General features: G+C 41.7%; 1 protein-coding gene across 1 annotated transcript; it reads left to right on the top strand.

Moving 5' to 3' along the window:
* Positions 1–16,727: 16,727 nt before the first annotated feature.
* LOC107812884 (SKP1-like protein 1A) lies at positions 16,728–21,122 on the top strand. The gene is made up of 2 exons (XM_075247930.1): positions 16,728–17,112; positions 20,788–21,122. Exons 1-2 carry the CDS (start codon positions 16,825–16,827, stop codon positions 20,959–20,961), a joined length of 462 nt encoding a protein of 153 aa, XP_075104031.1. The 5' UTR covers positions 16,728–16,824; the 3' UTR covers positions 20,962–21,122.
* Positions 21,123–22,966: the final 1,844 nt, after the last annotated feature.

A 22,966-nucleotide genomic window follows, 5' to 3' on the forward strand; every position in this document is an offset into this window, starting at 1 on the left:
CGGGCTACATTACTTCAAGTTTGAATCATTCACTCGATGACTAAACCTACGGGCTACTTTTATTTCGAGTTCGAGCAAGCACTCACTCGACCATTACGCCCACGGGCTACATTACTTCGAGTTCGAATCATTCACTCAATGACTAAAGCCTACGGGCTACTTTTATTTCGAGTTCAAGCGAGCACTCACTCGACTATTATGCCTACGGGTTATATTTCTTCGAGTTCGAATTATTGACTCAACTAGTAAGCCTAAGGGCTACGTCACTTCGAGTCTGAAAAAACAATCAATCATAGAGACTACGAAGTCCAAATTTGATTAAATTGTTAAGATCCTTGTGAAAACATTTGTAAGGCATGTATAAAGTCTTCACAAGTCGGCCAAGTTGTCTATATACAAAAATTTCTACATGATTGATTAAAAACGTAAAAAATTAAGAACTAAGCTTCCTGATCATCCTCAAGGGCTGCTTCTCTGTCAGGCTCTTCCCCGTCCTCGGATCCGCTCTTGCTACCGTCATCATCATCATAATCGCCATCAGAAGCCAAGGCTTCAGCTTCAGCTTCGAGCTCTTTAGCCTTTTTTATTTCTTTAGTAAGGTCGAAACCTCGAGCGTGTATCTCCTCGAGGGTCTCCCTCCGAGACCTACATTTAGCAAGTTCGGCAACCCAATGTGCTCGAGTGTCGGCAGTACCCGCTGCCTCTCGTGCCTCCATCTGAGTAGCCTCAGCATCAGCCCGATATATGGCAATGGACTTATCCACCAAGATTTTCGACGACTCAACCTCCGCCTTGGCCTCAGCAAACCGAGCTTCAAGCTCATCGATCCTCTTAGCTTGAGCCGAACCCTTTTGCTTGGCGTTTTGAAGCTGAACATCGGCCGACAATAAGTTGGTCAAAATGGTCTCTTTTTTCACAGTGAGGCGGTCGATAGTCTCCTTCCTCCGATTACATTCAGCTTTGATTTGATCAACTTCTTCCCGAAGTGACCCGATCTTTTCAACCTTTTGTTGCAGCTGAGACAAAGAAGGGTTAACTTCCACAGTTGAGTCAAACCCATACTTTAACAGAACGAGGCCCACCTACTTATCGAGTTCGGCCTCTTCTTTACGAGCCTTAGCCAAATTCTCTTGGAGGCCCTTTATAGCCTTGTCCTTTTGGCTGCAAAGAAGCCGCAGGGCATCTCTCTCCCTCGAGACCTTCTGAAGCTCGACCTCACACTGGCTAAGGTCGACTCGAAACCTACTAATGGCCTGCAAAGTAGGGAAAGAACACAGGTCAAGTTCGGAAAAGAACAAAGAAACCAAGTATAGTAAAATCATTACCTGAGTAATGAAACGTTGGGCCTCTTCTAGTAGAAGAGAAGCGTCACCAATATCGAAAGCATCATTGACTCCAGTAAAGCAATTCCGAAAGGGATCCCCTACATTAGAGCCTTCGCCCATATCGGGGGTCTTCAATTCTCGAGCTTCCTTTAATGCCTCCTCAGAAAAGGTTAGAAGGGAAGGCAAATGACCTACTGTCATAGCCCCAAGCGAATCACTCGGGGCACTCCGATCAAGACTCGGGATCCCGGGGCCAACCCCGACCGGTACAGCCGCCATCGACTCAAGAGCTTTGGTGACCTTGATAGCACTCGCAGATCGGATCACCAAAGCCGAGGCACCGCCTTCTTCTTCTTCTTCTTCTCTCAGTCGTTAGACCGAGTCAATCAAAAGAGCAATTGCCTTCCTCCTCAACCTTTGAGTTTTGGGTTTGGGGTCCTCTGACCGAGAGGCAGCTTTTCACTTCTTATGTTTCCCCGATTTCGGGACTGGGGACTTGGTTCCTTCTTCACCGCTCGAAGGCCTCAAAGCGGCATCCTTGGTTACACCTACATGAAAGGAAATCGGTAACTAATGGAGCACAAAGAACACTTCGAAGGAAACGAGAAGTAAAACCTTACCATGATTCTTGGCCTCCCATCTATCTTTTGCCAAATCACGCCAAGCGCGTTCGGCATAAGAGGAAGTTGAGGCTAACTTCTGAACCCAATCCTCGAGGTCGAGCACCGCTTGTGGCATCCAAGGGGCAGATGTATATCGGAGAAAGACATCATAAAAAATCGGGAAAAGATACAAAAAGCAGCATCTTATGAGAACCACTTACGGTTGAAATTCCATTCCTCGGGGAATGACATCTTCTCTTTCGGAATAAGGTCACGGGTCCTCACTCGAATATAACAACCTATCCAACCCCGATCCTTGTCTTCATCGATGCTCGATATCAAAGCCTTCGATGCCCGACGATGAAGTCTGATTAGTCCTCGAAAGATTTGAGGCCGATACAATCGTATGAGGTGATTCAGGGAAAAATCCAGCCCCCCGGCTTTGATGGAGAAGAAGCGAAGTAGGATTACTATACGCCATAGAGAGGGATGAATTTGACCGAGGGTGACCTGATATCTTTTACAAAAATCAATGATCACCGGGTCGACGGGACCCAATGTGAAGGGATAAGTGTAAACACTTAAAAAACTCTCCACATGGGTGATGACGCTCTCTTCGGGGGATGGAATTTGCAACACAACCTCGGAACCCCAGTTGCAGCCTTTCCTAACTGCCTCGAGATGACCCTCTGTTATAGAGCACATGTACATCGACACGTGCTCGCATCGACCCAGAACACAAGAAGGATTCTCAACCTTAAAATCGATCTTCAGAGTACATGGGCCGGGAACATAGTCATTGGTGGACGGCTCCACCGGTGCTTTGTCGCCGGACGACCGTGAAGAAGAAGCTTTCTCCTTCTGAGGTACAGTTTTCAAAGTTTTGTCCATTGATATGAGAGGAAGAAAGGCAAAGAAAAGTGAAAAATTGAAGACACCAAAACTCTGGTGTAGATGGCTCTGCAAGCGACGAGATAGAGAGAAAATATAAGAAAATTTGGAAGAGTGAATGCGAAAAAGTGATAAATGTTAGATGGAAGGGTTATTTATAGGCTCGCATCATGACGGTCTAATATCAGAGGTGGCCGACCGCCATCTGACAAGCATTAAATACCTTGAAAGACTAAATCGATGGGACATCTATCACATACGTCATAATCGATCCATGATAAAACGTCAGCTTATAACCTGATCGAACCTTCGAAAATCATATCGATTCTCACCGCATCCTTCGTGAGAAACGAGGGGACTATCTGTATATGGTCGAAATAGATTTCGGTCTTCCTATGTTCGATCGAGTTCAAATGGTAGAAAATCGGAGTGAGATTTTGGGAGTGAGCTCCGAAGACAGTACTAACGAGCCTCGAGTCTGAAGGCTGCTCGAGGAGTCGGATCGATAACCTTATCGAGCCCGTGACCAAATCGATCCGCAAGGCATTGCTTCGAGGTCGGAAATACGCGACGCCCATCCCGAAGGTCGAACTCGAGCCAAGACCGAAGGGCTCGCCCCAGTAACGAGTTCGAGCCAGTATCGAGCTCACAGACAAGAGTCGTCGCAACCACACCAAGAGAGAGAATCTTGGCCGGAATCGAGGAAGAGACAAATCATCTTGGGTGGGTCCTCCGCTATATGCTTTATTTTATTATTTTTTGTTATAAATAAAGTAATGACCCTCTACTATAAAAGGGGATCCTTGTAAGCTATGGATATACTGAATACACTGGAATAAAAGATATTTCCTTATGCTTGTTTTACTTCATTTTATTCATTCTTTCTGTTCATTATTTCCATTTTCATAGTCAAGAATATTCGTATTGTTATCTCTCTATACAATTTGTATCAAAGGGTATCACGTATCCTTAGAACCATACATAAATTTAACGTATCCGATTTTTCGGGTAAACACTTCCTCAAACAACTTGCTCTTTATATATTTATTTCAATTTAAATTTATTTTTGTTGCGTGTTTACTTCTTATTTATTAAGAGATGCCTCTTTATTTAGACGGGATTCTATATATTACTTCTTCCCATTCTGCTTTAGATGGCATTTATTCAAAGTAAAATAAATTTTCTTTAGTTGTAATTTTACTAGATGTTTTTAATGGGTATAAAAGCTTTTTTATATATATATAAATTTTATTTCTTTGTTTTTCTAACAATGTAAATATTATTTCAAACGTTTTGGAATTATATCTCACTGTCATTTTCAAGATCAAAACAACTTAACAAATACGGACATACAAACATACAGTGGATCCTAAGATGGCCAAATAGAAGAATTAATTATTATGAGAAGTTTTAATTTTCTGAATGCATCACAATTCACAAAGGGTAATAAGAGTTGAACTTGCTTCATTTTTATCTCTTTATTTTGAACAGAGATAAAATAAAGTAGGCTTTAAACTCGACCCAACCCAACAGTGTTTGGCATACGTCCATTTCCCCATGAAGGAGAACGTTTAAGAAGAATTAACCCAAATAACCGTTCATCCAACCATTTAAATTAAAAATGCGCGGTGGTGGTATAATATATACATAATTTATATAATATATATGTATAGTTATGTATAATCAATGTATACTGCTAGAAAAAGTAAATAATAAATATGATTGGCTATTTGTGTAAAGATCCCAACATTGAAGAGGTAACATATTGAAGCCCAATAGATGCAAAACAACTTAGTATTATCACTAAATTGAATGTTATATTAAGAAGCTTGTAATCTCTTACGTGTAAAAATTACGATTTATTGAGAAATTTGACATAAAACTAAAATTGTTTTGTAAAGAGCTACAAAATCAATTGATCAAGTGAGACATAGATCACCTGTATTAAAATGAAGAAATAATCTCTTATCACTTACAATTTGAATGGGAAAAAATGATCTTTACAACTCTCTTGGTGATAAATGCAATAGAGTCATTAGACTGTTGATCTATGTTGGAGATGAGAGTTTGCCAAACTTTACATATAACGAAACATTTTCCTATAGTTATACGGTGAACTTATTGAATTATATTTTATATATTTCATGTAATAATAGCAATTTTCCTCACTAAGGGGTTTTACCAAGATTCACAAACTGATTAATGAAGCAGCGCAAGGTCCAATTTGAAGTTATAGTATTATTGTGTGTTTACCCGAAAAATCGGATATAGTTGAATTTATAACTAGTTTTAAGGATATGTAATATAGCCTGACATAAATCGTACGATTTTTGGCTATAGAAATGAGATATAAATTATTGAACTAGAGGAGTGAGTGTGTCAAGTAAAAAAGCTTAAGAAATTTATTCTTCAATAAATAGAAGTAGTCTATTCTTGCAATGTCCCCTTTGCTTACAAGGATTCTCCCCTCTTTATAGTAGGGGAATGTTACTTTATTTATAATAATAAAAAATACATAGTGGAGAACCCATGGTGAATTGTCTCTTCCTCAATTGCTGCCAAGATTCTCTCTCCTAGTGCAGTTGCAACGGCTCATGTCTGCGAGCTCGATACTGGCTCGAGCTCGATATTGGATCGAGCCCTCAGCCTTGAGTTCGAGTTCGACATTCGGAGTGAGTGTCAATCGGTTGGTGCATCTCCGACAACCTTCTTCTTGCCTTGCGGTTCGATTTGGTCATGGGCTCGATAATGATATCGAGTCGATTCCTCGATCGGTCTTGGAGCTCGAGGCTTGTATGTACTATCCTCGGAACTCGTCTCGAGCTCTCACTTCGATTGCTTACCATTCGAGCTCGAACAAACGTACGGAGGCCGAAATCTATTTCGACCGTATACAGATAGTCCCCTCATTTCTCAGGAAGAATGTGGTGAGAAGCGATATGATTTCCGACGGCTCGATCAGATTATAAGCTGACATTTTCACTGGGCTCGATCGTGACGTATGTGATAGTTGTCCCGTAGATTTAGTTTTTTAAGGTATTTAATGCACGTCAGACGGTGGTCGGCCATCGCTGATACTGAACCGCCACGGTATAAGCCTATAAATAGCCCTTCCATTTATCATTTACCACTTTTACATCTTCAATCTCCCAAATTTTCTTACTCTTTTTGCCTCTGTTTCGCCGCTTGTATAGCCACCTTCATCAGCGTTTGGCACCATTAACCTTTCATCTTCCTTCGCTTTCTTTCTCTTACATCAATGGCAAAAACTTCATAAACCGTACCTCAGAAGGAGAAAGCTTCCTCTTCACGGCCGTCCGGCGACAAGGCGCCGGTGGAGCCGTCTCCCCATGAGTACGTTCCTGGCCCGTGTACTCTGATGATCGATTTTAAGGTTGAAAATCCTTCGTTTGTTCCGAGTCGATGTGAGCATGTGTCGATGTACACGTGCTCGATAACAGAGGGCCATCTCGAGGCTGTGAGGAAAGACTACAACTGGGGTTCCGAGGTTGTGTTGCAAATTCCCTCTCCCGAAGAGAGCGGCATCACTCACGTAGAGGGGTTTTTAAGTATTTATACTTACCCCTTCACGTTGGGTCCCGTCAACCTAGTGATCATTGATTTTTGCAAAAGATATCGGGTCACCCTCGGTCAAATTCATCCTTCTCTATGGCATATAGTAACCTTACTTCGCTTCTTCTCCGATAAAGCCGGGGGACTGGATTTTACCCTAAACCACCTCATACGATTGTATCGGCCTCAAATCTTTCGAGGACTAATCAGGCTTCATCGTCGGGCATCGAAAGCTTTGATGTCGAGCATCGACGAAGACAAGGATCAGGGTTGGATGGGCCGTTATATTTGGGTGAGGACCCATAATCTCATTCCGGAAGAGAAGATGTCGCTCTCCAAGGAATGGAATTTCGACCGTAAGTGGTTTTCATAAGGCGTTGGTTTTCGTATCTTTCTCCGATTCTATCTGATATCTTTCTCCGATATACAACTGCCCCTTGGATGCCACAAGTGGTACCCGACCTCGAGGATTGGGTTCGAAAGTTAGCCTCGATTTTCTCTTATGCCGAACACGCTTGGCGTGATTTGACAAAAAATAGATGGGAGGCCAAGAATCACGGTAAGGGTCACTTCTCGTGTTCTTCGAAATGTTTTTATACTCCATTCGTTACCAGTTTTCTTTCATGCAGGTGTAACCAAAGATGCCGTTTTGAGGCCTTCGAGTGGTGAAGAAGGAACAAGTCCCCGGTCCCGGAACCGGGGAAAGATAAGAAGCGAAAAGCCGTCTCTCAGCCAGAGGACCCCAAGCCCAAAACTCGAAGGGTGAGGAGGAAGGCAAACGCTCTTTCGATGGACTCGGTCCAACGACTGAGAGAAGAAGAAGAAGATGATGATGATGATACCTCGGCTTTGGTGATCCGATCTGTGAAACCTATCGAGGTCGCCAGACCTTCTGAGCCGATGACAGCTATACCGGTCGGGGTCGGTTCCGGTACCCCGAGTCTCGATCAGAGCGTCCCGAGCTATTCGCTTGGGACTATGACAGTGGTTCATTTGCCTTCTCTTCTGACCTTTTCTGGGGAGGCGTTAAAGGAAGCTCGAGAATTAAAGACCCCCGATATGGGCGGAGGCTCAAGTGTAGGGGACCATTTTCTGGATTTCTTTACTGGAGTCGATGATGCCTCCGACATCAGTGACGATTCTCTTCTCCTAGAAGAGGCCCAACCTTTTATTTCTCGGGTAATGATTTTACTGTGCTTGGTTTCTTCGTTCTTTTCTAAACTTGACTTGTGTTTTTTCCCTATTGTTCAGGCCATTAGCAGGTTTCGAGTCGACCTCAACCAGTGTGAGGCCGAGCTTCAGAAGGTCTCAGGGGAGAGAGATGCTCTGCGGCTTCTTTGCAACCAAAAGGACGAGGCTATAAAGGACCTCCAAGCAGATTTGGCTAAGGCTCGTGAAGAAGAGGCCGAACTAGATAAGCAGGTGAGCATCGTTCTATTAGAGTATGGGTTTGACCCAATTGTGGATGCTAACCCTTCGTTGTCTCAGCTGCAGCAAAAGGTTGAAAAGATCGGGTTGCTTCGGGAAGAAGTCGATCAAATCAAGGCCGAATATAACCGGTGGAAGGAGACTATCGACCGCCTGGCTGCAGAAAAAGAAACCATCTTGGCCAAATTATTATCGGCCAAAGTTCAGCTTCGAAGCGTCAAGCAAAAGGGTTCGGCTCAGGCCAAAAAGATCGAGGAGCTTAAAACACGGCTTGCTGAGGCCAAGGCAGAGGTTGAGTCATCGAAAGTCATGGCAGACAAGTCCATTGTCGTGTATCAGGCTGATGCTAAGGCTGCTCAAAATGGAGGCAAGAAAGGCAGCGGATACTGCCGACACTCGAGCATATTGGGTTGCCGAACTTGCTAAGTGTCGGTCTCGGAGGGAGACCCTCGAGGAGATACATACTCGAGGTTTCGACCTTGCCGAAGAGATAAAAAGGGCTAAAGAGCTCGAAGCTGAAGCTGAAGCCTTGGCTTCTGATGACGATGATGACGATGATGATGAAGGTAGCAAGAGAGGGTCCAAAGACAGGGGGAGCCCAGTGGAGAAGAGACCTCTCTCGATAATAACCCAGAAGCTTAGCCCTTAGTTTCTTCTATGTTGCATTCATTTATGTAAACCATCCTTGTATATCTATACAAATATCTTTTTCTTTTACTGTCTTGCTTCGTGAAGATTTCATCCATGCCTTGCAGATGTTTTATGAGTATTTAGGTGATTTCATCGAATTCGGCCTTCGTAGCCTTTATGGTCGAGTGAGTGTTCGCTCGAGCTCAAAATAAAAGTAGCACACAGGCTTAGTGGTCGAGTGGGCGCTTGCCCGAACTCGAAAAATAAAAGTAGCCCACAGGTTTAGTAGTCGAGTGAACGTTTGAACTCGAAGCAAGATAGCCTTTAGGCTTTGATAAGTGAGTAAGTGATTGTTTCGAACTCGAACTCAAAGTATATTAGCCCGTAGACTTTTACGATCGAGTGAGTGATTACTCGGACTCGAAGTAAGATAGCCCTTAGGCTTTTAATAATTGAGCGAGTGATTGTTTCGAACTCGAACTCAGAATATCTTAGCCCGTAGGCTTTTTATGACCGAGTGAGTGATTGTTTCGAACTCGAACTCAGATAGCCTTTAGGCTTTAATTTGAGTGAGTGATTGTTTCGAACTCGAACTCAGAATATCTTAGCCCGTAGGCTTTTTGAGTGAGTGATTGTTTCGAACTCGAACTCAGACAACCTTTAGGATTTAATTTGAGTGAGTGATTGTTTCGAACTCGAACTCGGAATATCTTAGCCTGTAGGCTTTTTATGACCGAGTAAGTGATTGTTTCGAACTCAAACTCAGATAGCCTTTAGGCTTTAATTTGAATGAGTGATTGTTTCGAACTCGAACTCAGAATATCTTAGCCCATAGGCTTTTGATGATCGCTATAAAAATCCCTTTGATAGTGGTTGGCCTTTAAGCCTGTTTGAATCATGAAGCAGGAAAATCTTTTCAAAGTATGAGATATCTGAAAAAGTAGTTCTCCTTTATAAGTCATTACACATGTGTTTGTATCTTGTGCCAGAGTCCGAGCGAAACTACGTGGACATGGTTCGTTTTGACCATTTGGCCCTTACACTTTTCCTGATCGAGACCTTGTTTGTCATGAGTTTGATATGGTGCAACTTTCTTGTCCCGAACTTGATTTATTCGCTTGGTAGACCCCCAGTATCCGAGATTGATTATGAAGGAGCTTCAAATACTGTTGATTTGTCCCCGAGTAACACATAGTTGTTGCCTCGTTAAAAACCTTGTCGGAAAAACCCATTTGGGATAAAAGCCGAACTTGAGGGAAAAAGAGTACAACGCGTGCTTTGAAACCAGAGGTCTTAATTTTTTTGTCTAATTCCTGTAATGCGTTAGTGTCGAGTGTACGTATGTAGACGATAGAGGAAAAAATCATACCTTAACAGTAATATCGTTTGAGAAGCGATATGTTCCAATTGTTTGGTAACGGTTTTCCATCCATTGTTGCAAGTTTATAAGACCCTTTCCCGACTATATCGAGGACTTGATAGGGTCCTTCCCAATTTGGGCCGAGCTTCCCTTCATTAGGATCTCGAGTGTTAACGGTGACATTCCTTAGGACCAAGTCCCTGGCCTTGAAATGGCGGAGGTTGGTTCTTCTGTTGTAGTACCTTTCGATTCGTTGTTTTTGTGCAGCCATTCGAACCAGTGCCGCCTCTCGTTTTTTATCTAATAATTCGAGGCTAGTATTCATTGCCTTGTAGTTCGATTCTTCCGATGTATATCGGAACCTTGCGCTTGGTTCCCCGACTTTGATCGGAATTAGAGCTTCAGATCCATATACTAGGGAAAATGGGGTTGCTCCTGTACTGGATTTAGATGTTGTCCGATATGCCCAAAGGACTTCGGGAAAAATTTCTCTCCACTTTCCTTTAGCTTCGTTCAATCTTTTCTTTATGTTTTGGATGATAATCTTGTTCGTTGATTCGGCCTGTCCGTTCCCGCTAGGATGATATGGTGTAGACAGTATTCTTTTTATTTTATGGTCTTCGAGGAATTTCGTCACTCTACTGCCGATAAACTATCTACCATTTTCGCATGTTATTTCTGTTGGTATCCCAAATCGACACACGATGTGGTCCCAGATAAAATCTATAACCTCTTTTTCTCTCACCTTTACGAACGCACGTGCTTCAACCCATTTAGAGAAATAGTCAGTCATAAACAGAATGAATTTAGCTTTACCTGGGGCCGATGGTAGGGGGCCGACGATATCCATTCCCCATTTCATGAATGGCCATGGAGAAATGACCGAATGAAGCTGCTCTCCGGGTTGGTGGATCATCAGTGCAAGCCTTTGACATTTATCACATTTTCGAATGAACTCCTTAGTGTCCTTCTCCATCCTATCCCAGTAGTACCCTGCTCTGATGATTTTGCGAATTAATGGTTTGGCGCCGGAGTGGTTTCCACAAGTGCCTTCATGAACCTCTCGTAAAACATAATCGGTGTCTCCTGGTCCCAAACATACCACCAGTGGTCCGTCGAACGTCCTTCTGTATAATGTTCCATCTTCAACCAGCGTGAATCGAGCAGTCTTGGTTCGTAAAACCCTTGATTCTTTAGGATTCGATGGGAGTTTTTCGTTCTTTAAATATTCAATATACTTATTCCTCCAATCCAAGGTTAAGCTCGTGGAATATATTTCGGCATGTCCATACTCGATTATAGATTTCGAGAGTTGAACGACAGTCCCCGAGTCGATCTTATCTTCCTCGACCGACGATCCCAAATTTGCGAGTGCATCGGCCTCACAGTTTTGTTTTCGAGGCACATATTGTAGGGTCCATTCTTTGAAACGGTGTAGAGTTACCTGTAATTTTTCCAAATACCTTTGCATCCTATCTTCTCGAACCTCAAAAGTTTTGTTTACTTGGTTCAGTCACATTTGGCTTCAATGACTTCTGCTCCCAGGCTTTTAGCTAGCTCGAGACCTGCAATCATAGCCTCATACTCGGCCTCATTGTTAGTTAATCTAGTGGTTTTGATGGATTGTCTAATAATGCCACCTATGGGAGGTTTCAGGACGATGCCAAGCCCGGACCCCTTCACATTTGAAGCACCATCTATGTAGAGGGTCCAAACATCCGACGACGTACCCGATTTTAACAAGAGTTCTTTTTCAGCTTCGGGTACGAGGGTTGGCATGAAATCGGCAACGAAGTTCGCTAAAATTTGGGATTTAGTGGTCGTACGGGGCTGATATTCGATATCATACCCACTGAGTTCGACGGCCCATTTGTCCAATCGACCCGATAGTTCGGGCTTGTGCAAAATATTACGAAGTGGGTAAGTGGTCAAAACGCATATGTGGTGACATTGAAAGTACGGTCTTAACTTTCTAGAGGTGCTTATTAATGCAAGTGCTAATTTATCTAAGTGAGGGTATCTAGTCTCCGCTTCCCCTAAGGTCCGACTTACATAATAAACAGGAAACTGTGTACCTTGCTCTTCTCGAATTAGGATGCCACTTAGCGCGATTTTCGATACCGCCAAGTATAAGTAAAGGTTCTCATATGTCTTTGGAGTGTGAAGTAGTGGTGGGATCGATAGGTACCGCTTCAATTGTTCTAGCGCCTGTTGGCATTCCGGGGTCCAGGCGAAATCGTTCTTCCTTTTGAGTAGGGAGAAGAATTTGTGGCTTCGATCTGATGACCTCGAAATGAATCGGCCTAAGGTAGCTATCCGCCTGCTCAGCCTTTGCACTACTTTCACGCTATCCACAACGGTGATGTCTTCGATGGCCTTAATTTTGTCGGGGTTGATCTCGATTCTCCGATTCGATACCATAAAACCAAGGAACTTGCCCGATCCAACCCCGAAAGCACATTTCTCGGGGTTGAGCTTCATGTTATATTTCCTTAAGATCTTGAACGTTTCCTGCAAATGAGTCAAATGGTCCTCTGCATGCAGGGACTTAACTAGCATGTCATCAATGTAAACTTCCATTGACTTACCTATTTGTTCTTCGAACATTTTATTCACTAGGCGTTGGTAAGTAGCTCCTGCGTTTTTAGCCCGAATGGCATTATATTATAGCAATAGGTTCCGTACTTGGTGATAAATGAAGTTTTTTCCCGGTCCTCTAGGTTCATTCTAATTTGATTGTACCCGGAGTAGGCGTCGAGAAAAGTAAGGATCTCGTGGCCGGCTGTGGCATCGATCATGCGATCGATGCTAGGTAGTGGAAAAGAATCTTTGGGGCATGCTTTGTTTAGATCTTTATAATCTATGCACATTCTAAGTTTGTTCCCCTTTTTAGAGACTATAACTACGTTGGCTAACCACTCGGGATATTTTACCTCCTGAATTGATCCTATTTTGAGAAGTTTAGTTATCTCATCCTTTACAAATGCGTATTTTACCTCGGACTGTGGTCTTCTTTTTTACTTTACCGGTTTGAACCTAGGGTCCAAGCTCAGCTGGTGTGTCGTTATCGACGGTGGGATCCCTGCCATGTCTAAATGGGACCAAGCAAAATAGTCTATGTTATCAATAAGAAATCAAATGAGTTTTTCCCTGAGTTCGGAGGTCAATCCCGTTCCCAAGTATACCTTTTTATCGGACAGATATTCGGTTAATATGACCTGCTCCAGTTCTTCGATCGTAGATTTGGTAGCGTCGGAGTCGTCGAGGATGATGAAAGCTTGAGCTGTCAGAAACTCTTTCTTGTCATCCTCTATTTCCTGCTCCACTGGTTCGGTCGAGATTGGTGGCTGTGATTGCTATTTGGTTTCTTATCTATCTTTAGTGCTCGATCTTTTTGAGACCGATAGCGTTGGCATCGGTGTTACCTCATCAACCGCAAACATTTACTTCGTAGCATGTTGTTCCCCGTATACTGTTTTCACACCGTACGACGTAAGAAATTTCATTACTTGGTGGAGGGTCGAAGGCACTGCCTTCATATTGTGGATCAAAGGTCTTCCGAGTAGGGCATTGTATCTCATATCCCCTTCGATTACGTGGAATTTGGTATTTTGGATGGTTCCAACTACATTCACTGGTAGAGTAATCTCCCCTTTAGTCATTTCACTAGCCATATTGAAGCCGTTCAAGACCCGAGCTGCGGGCACGACTTGATTCTGCAAACCGAGCTGCTCCACTACCAAAGATCGGATGATATTCATAGAGCTACTTGGATCCACTAAAACACGCTTAACTTGAGCTTTATTTAATAGGATAGAAATTACCAGAGCGTCGTTGTGAGGTTGAGAGATGCCCTTGGCTTCTTCAATTCCGAATGATAAAGTGTCGTTGGGTACATAACCTCGAGTTTATTTTTCCCCTGTGGCCGGTATCTTGCCGTACTTGAGCACGGGTCTCTACGGAGTATCGACCCCAACGATGAACATATGGATGATATGCAGAGGTTCCTCTTGTTTATCCTTTTTGCTGGCATCCCTTTCTCTGAAGTGATTCCTGGCTCGGTCGCTGAGGAACTCTCGAAGGTGGCCCTCATCAAATAGGAGGGCTACCTCTTCTCTTAATTGTCTGCAATCCTCGGTCCTGTGGCCATGCGTGCCATGATACTTGCACATCAAATTCGGGTTTCTTTGGGAAGGGTCAATTTACATGGGTCTGGGCCACCTAGTATCTTTGATTCTTCCGATCGCCGATACAATGCTCGATGCGTCGATGCTGAAATTGTACTTCGATAGTCGGGGTGCCTCTATGGGATCACCATATTTATCGAATCCACTCTTGCTCATAAGCCCCCGAGAATTTTGTCCTTGATTGTTCCGAGCGAAGTTGCGCGGCGAGCCATTGTTCATTTGATTTGTGGCATACGGTTGATATCGGTCTCTGTTCGATCTTTGTTCTCTGTCGATATCCCTCTGGTTTTTGATAGCTGCCCTGTTCTGGTGCATGGATCTGGAAGGCAACTGGTCGTCTTTGACCCTGATTTTTGACTGATATCGGTTGTGCACATCTGCCCAAGTCATTACTGGATACTCGATTAAATTTTGCTTCAGCCGACGTGATGCTATTGAACTTTGCTCATTCAACCCTAGGGTGAAAGCTTGGACGGCCCAGTCGTCTGTGACCGGTGACAATTCCATGCGTTCCATTTGAAATCGGGACACGAACTCCCTCAGCATTCCATTACCGTTTTGCTTTATTTTTGAAGAGGTCTGATTTCCTTGTTGCAACCTTTATGGCACCAGCATGCGCCTTTACAAAGGGTCCGCTAACATGGCAAAAGAATCAATGGAATTTAGGGGCAAATTATGATACCAAATCATCGCTCCCTTCGAGAGGGTCTCTCCGAATTTTTTCAATAACACGGATTCGATCTCATTGTCTTTCAGATCGTTACCCTTGATGGCACACGTGTAAGAGGTGACGTGTTCGTTGGGATCGGTCGTACCGTTGTATTTGGGAATTTCGGGCATACAAAATTTTTTGGGGATTGGTTTTGGGGCTGCACTCGAGGGAAAAGACTTTTGGATGAATTTCTTCGAATCCAACCCTTTTATCATTGGTGGAGCTCCCGGGATCTGATCGACCCTGGAATTATATGTTTCTACTTTTTAATCGTTGGCTTTGACTCGTTTTGTGAGTTCCTCGAGCAATTTGATAATTTTGGGAGTAGTCCCCGATTCTTACTCATTTGACTTCACTATGGCTGGCTCCGTTCTGTGGGTGATTTCCCGAAGCGGATCGGGCTCCGACCTGCTTTGTACTTGAGTTTGGCTCTACAACTGAGCTATCGCTATTTGCTGGGCTTGTAACATCTCGAAGATCATCCGTAAGCTGACTCCGATCTCCTCCACGTTATGGGCGTCTCGAGCTAAGGATCGAGTACCGCCCTGAATACTTTTTTCCGGTTCGGAACGTTGGTTCGCCTCAAGAGCCACTTGTGAATTGACGTCTAGTGGTACTTCGACTCGAGCTTTAGTGACATCGTTAAGTGGCCTTCCGGCCCTGGGTATCAAGTTGTTGGTTTCATCCTGAAGGCCGGCTTCATGGTCGATAGGTAAAGCCATGAATTGAGGGTTTGCCATTGCTGATTCAGAGTTGTAAACTGGTACGTATTGCGGATTTGTATCAAACAACCACTGTTATCCTTAGACCCATGGTGGGTACCAAATTGTTTACCCGAAAAATCAGATACTGTTGAATTTATAAGTAGTTCTAAGGATATGTGATATAGCCTGACATAAATCGTACGTAGAAGTGGAAATGTTTGGATTCTTGGCTGTAAAAATGAGATATAAATTATTGAACTAGAAGAGTGAGTGTGTTGAGTAAAAAAACTTAAGAGATTTATTATTCAATAAATAGAAGTAGTCTGTTCTTATAATGTCCCCTCTGCTTACAAGGATTCCCCCTCTTTATAGTAGGGGGATGTTACTTTATTTATAATAATAATAATAAATACATAGTGGAGAACCCATGATAAATTGTCGCTTCCTCGATTCCTACCAAGATTCTCTCCTCTAGTGCGGTTTCAACGGCTTCTTCTTGCCTTGCGATTCGATTTGGTCATGGGCTCGATAATGATATCGAGCTGATTCCTCGATCGCTCTTGGAGCTCGAGGCTTGTATGTACTATCCTCGGAACTCGTCTCAAGCTCTCACTTCGATCGCTTACCATTCGAGCTCGAACAAACGTACGGAAGGCCAAAATCTATTTCGACCGTATACATTGTGCAAGTTCATAGTTGATTCTATTGCAACTTTTTGGTTACAAATTATTGAATTTGTGAGTTCAATAATCTAGTGATTTTATGTGATACAAAAATAACAATATACCCATTATATTTTCACAAATGGGGTTTGAGAAGAGTAGTATATATGCAGACCTTACCTTACATGGTGAAGATAGAGAAACTGTTTCCGGTATACCCTTGCCTCAATAAAAGCAAAATCACAGCAGTTATGACAATAATTTTATGTGATATTTAAGCAAAATTGAGTGATATTTTATTACAAAAATTAGTCTAGTAACTTTTTGTGATGCTTAAATAATTTTGAATTTTTTTTTATTAAAATAATTTAGTAATTCCAGTACATTTTTGAGTCAGCAGGTTTGAAATATGTGGAATTTATTACATGTATATACATATATTAATTTGTTTTTTTTTGCATACCCTTTTTAAAAAAAAGTGGTTTGCAAGTTGACCCTCGTCACTTGGGAATTGGGATTGGGAATGGAGTAACATTTTAATCCCCCGAAAAAGGCTTCCCAAATCCCAATTTTATAATTTTCCCATTTCTCAATTATTCACGGATCTTAGCCTGACCCGCAAACCTTATATAAAAGGTGCCCCTATCATTGGCTGTAGCATTCTCTTTCTCTCAGCTCTATTCGCTTCGTCCGAGTGTTGTTAGGGATTGTAAATTCGTTTTCCAATTCACAATTCCTCTTTACTGAAAAATGAAGATGATCGTATTGAAGAGTTCCGACGGCGAAACCTTCGAGGTAGAAGAGTCAGTTGCCGTAGAGTCGCAGACAATCAAGCATATGATCGAAGACGACTGCGCCGACACCAGCATCCCTTTACCTAACGTGACGAGCAAGATCTTAGCTAAGGTGATTGAGTACTGCAAGCGCCACGTGGACGCCGCCTCTAAGACGGAAGATAAGGCCGTCGAGGACGATCTCAAGGCTTTCGATGCTGACTTTGTCAAAGTTGACCAGAGTACCCTCTTCGATCTCATCCTGGTCTGTATCTCTTTATTTTGATACTGCTGTTTATACTAATTTTGAATTTCGTGAAGATTATTATGTGTATCTTACTTAATTCATCTAGGGTTCTGAGTAAGACCGTTAAATCCGTTGAATAGGTACTTATAAGTCATTTTAAATATGTATGAAGAAAGAGTTTTAAGTTATATGCACTGATGGTCACTTATTAGGTAATTACATGTAAATCTCTTGATAAACATTTATTAGTAATCTGATAAAATTGGTAACTAGCAGCTAAACTGCTATCAATAGTTTAATGTTCACTGATAATGTAAAAAATCTTTATCACGGTCTTTAAAGAGGTTATCTGGAGATGTTTCGAGGCAAAAGGTATGCCGGTTTCCTGGTTTTGCGCTCAGCCCTTTCTTGTTTGCCCCGGCGATGGACGCACTAACACACCATATTCAAGGGGAGGTGCCATGGTGTATGTTATTTGCCGACGACATAGTTGTGATTGATGAGATGCGAGCCGGTGTTAACGAGAGGCTGGGGGTTTGGAGACAAACCCCTGTCTAAGGGTTTCAAGCTATAAGACGGCATACCTGGAGTGCAAGTTAGCGTTGAGCCGAGGGAAGCGGGCGTATATGTGAGGCATGAATCACAGGTCATCCCAAGTAGAGTTAGTTTCAAGTACTTTGGGTCGGTTATCCCGTGGGGAGGGGAGATCGACGAGGATGTCACACTCCGTATTGGGGTGCGGTAGATGAAGTGGAGGTAAGTATCCGGAGTCCTGTGTGAAAGAGAGTGCCACCGATACTCAAAGATAGGTTTTATAGAGCGGTGGTTAGACCGGCCATGATGTATGGGGTTGAGTGTTGGCCTTTTAAGAGCTCACGTATCGAGAAGATGAAAGTAGCAGAAATGAGGATGTTGAGGTGGATGTGCAGGCACACTAGGATGAATAAGATTAGGAATGATGATATTCGGGAGAAGGTGAGCGTGGCTCTCATTGATGACAAGATGTGGGAAGCGAGGCTCATATGGTTTGGGCACGTACATAGGAGAAGCCCAGATGTTCCGGTAAGGAGGTGTGAGCGACTGGCTTTGGAAGGCACGAGAAGAAGTAGATGGCGGCCTAAAAAGTATTGAGGATAGGTAATCGGTCAGGACATGGCGAGGCTTCAGATTTTCGAGGACATGACAGCGAGGCTTAGATAGTTCAGGCACGTACAGAGGAGAAACCCAGATGCTCCGGTAAGAAGGTGTGAGCAGCTGGTTTTGGAAGGCACGAGTAGAGATATAGGACGTCATAAGAAGTATTGGGGAGAGGTGATCAGGAAGGACATGGCGAGGCTTCAGATTTCCGTGGACATGGCACTTGATAGAAAGCTGTGGAGGTCGAGTATTAGGGTTGTAGGTTAGTAGGTAGTTGAGTCTTTTTCTACTTTGTACCTTTCGTTTTTTATAGTACCGGGTCTATTTAATGGATATCGCTTTTGCGTTTCATTTATTTTCTGATTTTTATGATGCTGTTATTATTCCTATGGTATCTGTTGGTGGTACTGATATTGTCTCTTTTCATCTTCTTGAGCCGAGGTTGTTTCCTCTACTCCCTCGGGGTAGGGGTAAGGTCTGCGTACACACCAACCTTCCCAAACCCCACCAGTAGGATTTTACTGGGTCGTCGTTGTTGTTGTCGTCAGTATATATAACTTAAATCCATGAAAAGTTTGTAGGGAAAGAGAACTATGTGGCTCCTCTAGTAATAGTTCCTTATAAACGAAAATTGTTGGAGTGTTATTTGGCTTGATTGTTTCCTTACTTTTTTGTTTGGGCCTTGTGGATTGGTAGTTGTGTAAACTATCAGTATTAGATTTGTGTCATCAGCTTTGCAATTTTTGATATTTTTGTTTATGTGTGGATTTATAGAAGTTTGTTAATGCACATTCATTATTTGCATAAATATTGGCACGAGATGATTTAAATGGAGTAACGTGGTCACTGAGGATTCATATAGCCGATTTCAAGCTGTTTGGGGCAGAGGCATATTTGTTGTTGTTGATGCACCTTCTACTTTTGGCTTCCATTGCCTGTGTTCTTGGCATTTATTTGCTGCAGGCTTAGCTTCTACTCTAGTCTGCACCTGTATAAGCTTCATGGGTAATATATATTGTATAAATATAATCAATCAACTATGCTTCAATCCCAAACTAGGCAAGGTCGTCTACATCATTCCGCCTTGGCATTTATTTGCTGCCTCAATTTTCATAGGGTGAGCTTCTACTCTAGTCTGCACCTGTATAAGCTTCATGGGTAATATGTATTGTATAAATATAATCAATCAGCTATGCTTCAATCCCAAACTAGGCAAGGTCATCTACATCATTCCGCCTTATTCAAGTCCATGACATTTCAATACGTAGTCACTCTGTTGCGGTATGCAACTAACTGCAGTTGGTTTTTAGGTGTTATTTGATGCGTTTGAACTAATGAAATAAATTTTGACCGCTTCTTTTGATAGTCTCTTATTTCTGGTAGTCTTCTTCTCCCTTTTTTCATGTTTGCTTAGTTAAAACTTAAAAGTGTATTATTATAGTGAATAATTTCCATGGCTCATTCTAAAACAATGGGTAAGAAGATATGCTTGTAAGTGTAAAGAAGATATGTTTGAGCCTTAGAGCCGGTTTGGTACTGATTATGAGGTGACGCGTACACCAGGCCCATATTGGGCTGAGTGTTACCATTTTGTGGCGACGCATGCACTTGGCCTCATTATTGGGCTAAGTGATTATAATAGGCGCTTGGGCAGGATCTGCTCTGCCGAAGGCTGACATGCCAGCAGTGGGCGCAGGCACAATGTTTTATATATGTGCTTGATGATGGGCAGTTATGCCAGGCACCCGTATAGTGCTAAGTGTAAATACTATCGATGGAATCCATTGTGATAGTGTTGATTTACGTGTATACTTGACATGTAGGCATAGAGATATACTGTCCTCATGCTAACTGGCAATTGACCTGCTTTATCCGTGTTGGGTTTTAAGCTGTTATACTTGAAAGCATGTCTAAATTCCTGAAATGAGAACGAGCTGTACTTGACATTATTGATTTACTGTTTCTACGGTTTATCCAGTATTTTCTGAACTGTTATCGGTTATTGGTACTGGCATTTGACTGTTCTGAGCTCGTATTTGTATAAATTAACTACCCAATATTCTTTTATTTAATATTCAGATTAAGAAATTTGGATGCTTAAGACTATAAGGATAAACTTGAAGCTAGATCCACTCGCGCGGACATGTCAGTGTCTACTAGTCTGTAATACCTGTAGAACTTGTAGTCATACTTAGTTTGTTACCTTTCAGGAAACAAGTGTTAGTTTGGACATTCCTGTAGCACGGTTTGTTTACATGTTTGATATCCCTCTCTGTTCCACTCCCTGAGTTCTTGCTTGCCTTTTGAATCCTGTTGACTGTTGAGTGGCTGACAATTTCTTTTATGTGTTTCCTTTTATATTGGTCTTACATTTCCTTTTAATTATTGCTATTATATTTGCTAGTTGATGAGTTACAAGGAGCATCCCATCTAATATCTAGTTCTCTCAACTTACCTGTATAGAGATTTGGGTATTACCTTTTTTTTGTTGAGTGCTTTTAGAGGTTAAGTTTACATTGCAGTTGCAGTAAATTGTTTGTTCTTATCTTTTTACAGGCTGCCAACTATTTGAACATAAAGAGCTTGCTTGATCTGACATGCCAGACAGTTGCAGACATGATCAAAGGGAAGACCCCGGAGGAGATCCGTAAGACATTCAACATTAAGAATGACTTCACTCCTGACGAAGAGGAAGAAGTCAGGAGAGAGAATGCCTGGGCCTTCGAGTGAATTCGAGTCTGTTAAGCGGCGTCAATATTCTGCTGATAGATTTGCAATATCTTAGTAGATGTTATAAACAATCTTTTATATTAGTAAATATGTGACTGTTGTTTCTCGGATCTTTGACTTTGTCAGTTGAAGGGAGACAGTAGAACCTCTTTTGCCTTTTATGCCATGGTTTCTTGTGTCCTAAATCGAAATTGAAGATAAAATCATGTTGGTAATTGATCTCCATTGTCCTCGAAGCCTAATGTGTCAGACAGACTCAGTTTGTGAGTTTGAGTGTGACTAAGAGATGGAGAAGTCCATTTTGGTGGCGATATGGTGATGGTTTTTGGCAAACATGTCCATAAGGAGAACAGACGAGGCTTGTCATGGATAGGAGTCACATACAATAAGTTTGAGCCTTATGTATTATTTGCGAGAATTTCTTTTCTCCGGCTGCACATTTTTACTTGGGTGTAGCGGGATTATTTGTTAGACTGTCTTCTCCGTTCCTATTATGTGACGGTTTCCATGATCATTATGGATTCTGCTAGCAACATTACCCGGCTGTGGCAGGAGATTGGCTAGGTCTTATATTACTGTAGCCTTATTCAGTGACTATCTTCATGCCATTATGTCTCCATTTTCCTTCTACTTCAGCGGCCGTGATTGTTTAAGAATCAAGTAGCTTGATCACCACTATAGCTACTTAATGTATATGTGATGCATTCTTTCTTAAAAAGCTCAAAGCAACTCTCTTAAGCAGGTCATAGATTTGATGAACCTATTCAAGTTCCCATGTTTTGTTTATCCTATTTCATCAGATCTGAAATGTAGGAGTATATGCTTTTTGATGAACATTCAAGTTCCCATGTGTTGTTTATCTTATTTCATCAGATCTGAAATGTGATATGCTTCTAAAGGATGAAACTGATATAGACAGTTCCAAGTATCTTTTTCTTTTCCAATTTGGCCATCATCTGCTATAACTTGTGAGTTACAACTCTATTGTACATCAGTTGAGGCATCACTTTTTGCAGTGTTAATGTTTTTTGCTGGTTTCATTATCATATAGCGGTGCCACCGTATCTCGTTCTAAGGGGAATGCAAACATTCTACAAAGTAAAAGAGATTGAATAGGAAAAAGAAAATACCTTGCCAATCCTACTTTATATGACACTTCCCTTTTTAGCTTGTCCAAAAAAAGGAATAGTAACATATTTTTCTCTTGAAAATTACTTAATATTAGCATCTATATTTCATCCTTAATGACATGATCTGTTGGATATCAACTTGGTGGAAAAGTTAATATTTTAACAAGGAGAGAAAATAAAAAGACATTTAAAAAAAAAATATTTTGATATTTTGTATATATTTGATTTACCTGTCCATACATAATAGTATTATTGATGTGTCACAAACTAAAGAAAGAAAATGGAAAGGAAGAAGAAAAAATGACGCAAACCATGATAACCTTTCGGAAAAGAAATCCGTCCTTGTCCAGTGTAATGTACAAGAGTCAATTTGTTGGACTAGGAATTGTCTTTCAAAGCTATCAAATAAAATAAAATAAGTACAAATTATAATAGCATCTTTTTCTTTTTGTTCCTTTTGTGGAGACTTTTGTTTCAACAAACTAATAATAGGAGTAGAAGAAAGAACAAACCCAACTCATTAACTGGATTAGAATTTGTAACAATGACTGTCTGGTGAATGTTTTGCTTAAAAAGAAAGGTTAATCAATTTGTTTGGTTAGACTCGGGGAGTATACCGAAGTATAAAGTAATGGAAAGTTATTAAGGAGATTTTATAACCAATTACTCTCTGGCGTGTTGTCTAAACAGAATATTTAAGAAAGAAAGACTTTTCAAATGTATTATTTATTGTAAGTCGTAGATATTTATTTAATTATAAATTTATTTCATTAATGTTAAAATAAAAAATTAAAATTAAATCATTTTCAGGAAGATGAGACAAGTTAGTACTCTCTCCGTCCCATTTGAACTATCGCTTAGCTCAAACAATTTAT

This window comes from Nicotiana tabacum, chromosome 24, assembly GCF_000715075.1.
Source record: "Nicotiana tabacum cultivar K326 chromosome 24, ASM71507v2, whole genome shotgun sequence".
Classification (NCBI taxonomy): Eukaryota; Viridiplantae; Streptophyta; class Magnoliopsida; order Solanales; family Solanaceae; genus Nicotiana; species Nicotiana tabacum.